The 3,457-nt window shown below is 41.5% G+C and overlaps 1 protein-coding gene across 1 annotated transcript in view; it reads right to left on the reverse strand.

The window, feature by feature from the left end:
• The window catches only part of LOC112499891, a 2,833-nt gene extending 2,207 nt beyond the window's left edge, over positions 1-626 (reverse strand). Inside the window, exon 1 of the mRNA XM_025103162.1 lies at positions 278-626. Coding sequence (XP_024958930.1) covers positions 278-626 — 349 coding nt within the window. The remainder of the gene's footprint in view (positions 1-277) is intronic.
• Positions 627-3,457: the final 2,831 nt, after the last annotated feature.

Consider the following 3,457-nt stretch of genomic DNA (forward strand, 5'->3'; position numbering starts at 1 on the left):
CCCAAGCTTTTTCACACATTGAAGCAGTGCACGAATCCATTTGCTTTGGAATACCCAGGACATTCGCAATACGACTAACTCCTTCTTTATTGAACGCAACTAAAGGAATATTATGGAGTTTCACCCATAATGGACAGGAGGAATGTTCCGGCTTTTTTAATCCCTTGGACGGATCCCAACGATTGACAAATAAAGGAATACCTCTGATCATCAACGAGCCAGCCTCAATCACTTGATTACATCCACCAACGTCATTAAATTTAAAGAAAAAAAATACCATTCTCATTAAGCATCGCATCCAAAAATCCAAATTTACCCCACGCCATTTTAACAAAAAATTTCACAAGAGGAAAAGGGATACGAGGTCCCAGGAAATAGCCGTATAAAACGGWGTTATATGCTTTGGCAGCTTCCTTCGCCATTTCAATAGGGATAGAGACATGAGCTTGTTTTTTGTCCGCAAGAGGATAAAAATTCAAATCAGTGGCCATAGAACGGCCAACCGCTTTAGCAAAATTCAGACTAGTACGTTCACCATTTCCCAAAACATTACTTTGATCCACAGAAGTAAGCCTTTCAAAAACCGAAACCCTAATGGGGTCAGTGGGAGGATTATCATCACCCATTACACCAGTTAAGAAGCCGTGGTGCTGAAGTTTCCTTTAAATACCCGAGTGAATTAGACGAAGACCCCGTTAAGAGGTGCTGAATAACCACTAGGAATACTTTCAGAGAACAACGAAGACCACARAAACACTTAACCAGCACAATAGGGAATTAAATCAAGCCCACGTACAAACAAGCAGCAGGAAAATCTTACTTTTTAACCCACGAGACAAGCACGGCAACGAGACAATAGCCCGCACCAATACGATCACATAAAATCACACAGAATAGCCCAGGAAAAACCAAACACCAGCAAAAGAAACAGCAGATCGCAACTAACCTTGACAACCAACAGCACATAAAATCATAAACCGGCAGCAGCAAAAAAACAGCAGAAACGATCAAAACAGCAGGTCAAACCCAGAAATGTCAACCAGCTCAAGAACTCTACGCCCAGAAATGGTGCAACAACACGGTCTTAACCAGAAGGACAGCATGCAAAAATTAACCAGACACAGCCCCCAACCAGTCAGGCTAAACAGCCAGATCCAATCAACAATAAAATTCGAAAACCAGTCAGATCGAGGACAAGAACCACAGTAGCAACAGAACCGCCACCACAAGACTGTCGAAGCAACCAAATCAAGAACACAACAATTAACAGCACATAAAATGACACCACCACAAATCCAGCTGCACAGAAGAAGATCCTTAACAAACAACCATAATAATCGTCCAGCCGTCACAGAAAATAACAACAAAAAGTGAGAAGCAACAGCAGTAAATCAAACAGCGTTCTCAATGACAATGCAGTACGCCAAAGCAGCAGTGGTCAATCATAAAAGAGTAAGACAGCCGCCAACAACCAAAAACCCTACTATCGCCCAATCAAACAGAAAAACTTACCAAAACAATGAAAACCCTAATTCCTCCTTCTCCACGCAGCAACCAAACTGGACGTGATTGACAGAGAATAAAGTGGACGACGGAAGCACAAACCACACCCCATAACGTACCTGGAGTAGCCCGTCGTAAAAAAAATCATGCACCAAACCAGATCAAGAAAATGGCAGTAGCTTCCCTTGAACCCTAGACGCACCACAACAATCAACAAAGAGAACCAGAATCGAAAGTCAAATGCTTATTGATCAAGAACCGATCTCCAAGCAAAACGAGAAACCCTAGCCGAAGATTCATCAAAATTTCATCTCCAAGAATGCAATCCTAGAGAGAAAAGGTCAAACGCGGTCAAACCCTGTTCTCCTTTTTTTAATGGGTATAATTGGCCTATTTCTCCTTAAAAAGTCCAATTGGGTCAACACGACTCAAACTAGGTCATAATTATTCTATTTAGACCCTAATGGGTTTAATGGTCCCAATTCTCCATAAGGAGTCTAATTGGATCAAAATGACACTAAATGGCCATATTTAGTTTGTTCAGGCCTTAATGATTATCATGGCCTTATTTCTCTTATTTGAGTCTAATTGAGCCATAACCGGCCTATTTAGTATGATCGAGTCATTTGGGTCAAAATGAAAATAAATGGATCATAATTAATCTGATTACACCCTAGTAAACTCTTGGCGTTCTCCCAGCATCCACAATGCAATACGTCCCCCCCACAGTCTCATCACTATCACCAGCTGAGCTGGACTAACAACAACATTTTCCTTTGGGACCACATCCGGAGGTATCACCTCTTGTACTGGCTTAATAACACCAACACCAAATAATGTCTCCGAAGCCACATAATCGTTATCTTTAATAGCCTTAGAAGGTTCCACCTGAATTCCATCAGTAACACCAGAAGTAGTTTTTCGGCCTCCAGTATTGCCTTCTAGCTTTTTGAAATCCCACATTTTCCAACGCCTTTGGCTGCTCTTTTGTTTTCCGTACAACCCCTTTCATGCATGAAGAAGCCCTATGTCCAAAGGTTTTACACATAGAACATTGGGACGGCACCCAATCATACTCCAATACCACCTTTACCATATCTTCACCATTACCCGAAAGCCTCGGTATTACCACTTCAACTTCCCGTTGCAACTCTCCCACGGCCCAAACATTCACCAAAACCTTTGCAAAATTCGTTCTCCCCCAAGCTCTATCACATGTGCTTGCCGTACATGCATCCAATCGTAAAGGAACCCCCACCGCACTAGCAATACGACTAATTCCCTCTTTATTAAAAGCAACTAGAGGGATATTAAAAAATTTAATCCACAAAGGGCACGATGAGTGTTCAGGTTTATAAAGCCCTACTGAAAGGGGAAGAGTTTCCCCAGGCAATTTTATAAAGACAATAAAAAGCGTCACCAATACAAAAGCAATCAGCAAGAGAAACTACGGCAACTTTGACTCACAAACCAAGTCATAAGGAGCCAAAAATGACAAAGGGAAATACACCAAAACAAAACAACACCATCCGCCAAAAAGCAAAAGGCAAGAAACACCCAAAAGATCCAAAACCGAGAAGGTGCACCACCCACGAAGTCACAAACCATTGGAATTCAAAAGATTCTTCCTAGTCTTCCAAGCCATCCGATGAAGAATCTGCATCTTGATCTCCGCAATAACTTTATCCTCCGAATGATTGAAATTGTCGAAGAACTTCCTGTTTCGTTCCCTTCAGATATTATAAACCGTTGCCGATAAACCAAGTTTTTGAACCGTAGACCAAGATTTCCAAGTTTGAGTGGACCCCCTGTGAAGAGTATCCTCCCAATTGTTTGGATAGTTCGTTAATCCCACCTCCATTTTAATACCTTCCCAAATACTGCTAGAGTAAGTGCATTCAAAAAATAAGTGATTGTGCGTTTCAATCACTAATTTACAGAACACACACTTTAA

This window comes from Cynara cardunculus (assembly GCF_001531365.2).
Source record: "Cynara cardunculus var. scolymus isolate 2C chromosome LG 17, CcrdV1, whole genome shotgun sequence".
Taxonomy (NCBI): domain Eukaryota; kingdom Viridiplantae; phylum Streptophyta; class Magnoliopsida; order Asterales; family Asteraceae; genus Cynara; species Cynara cardunculus.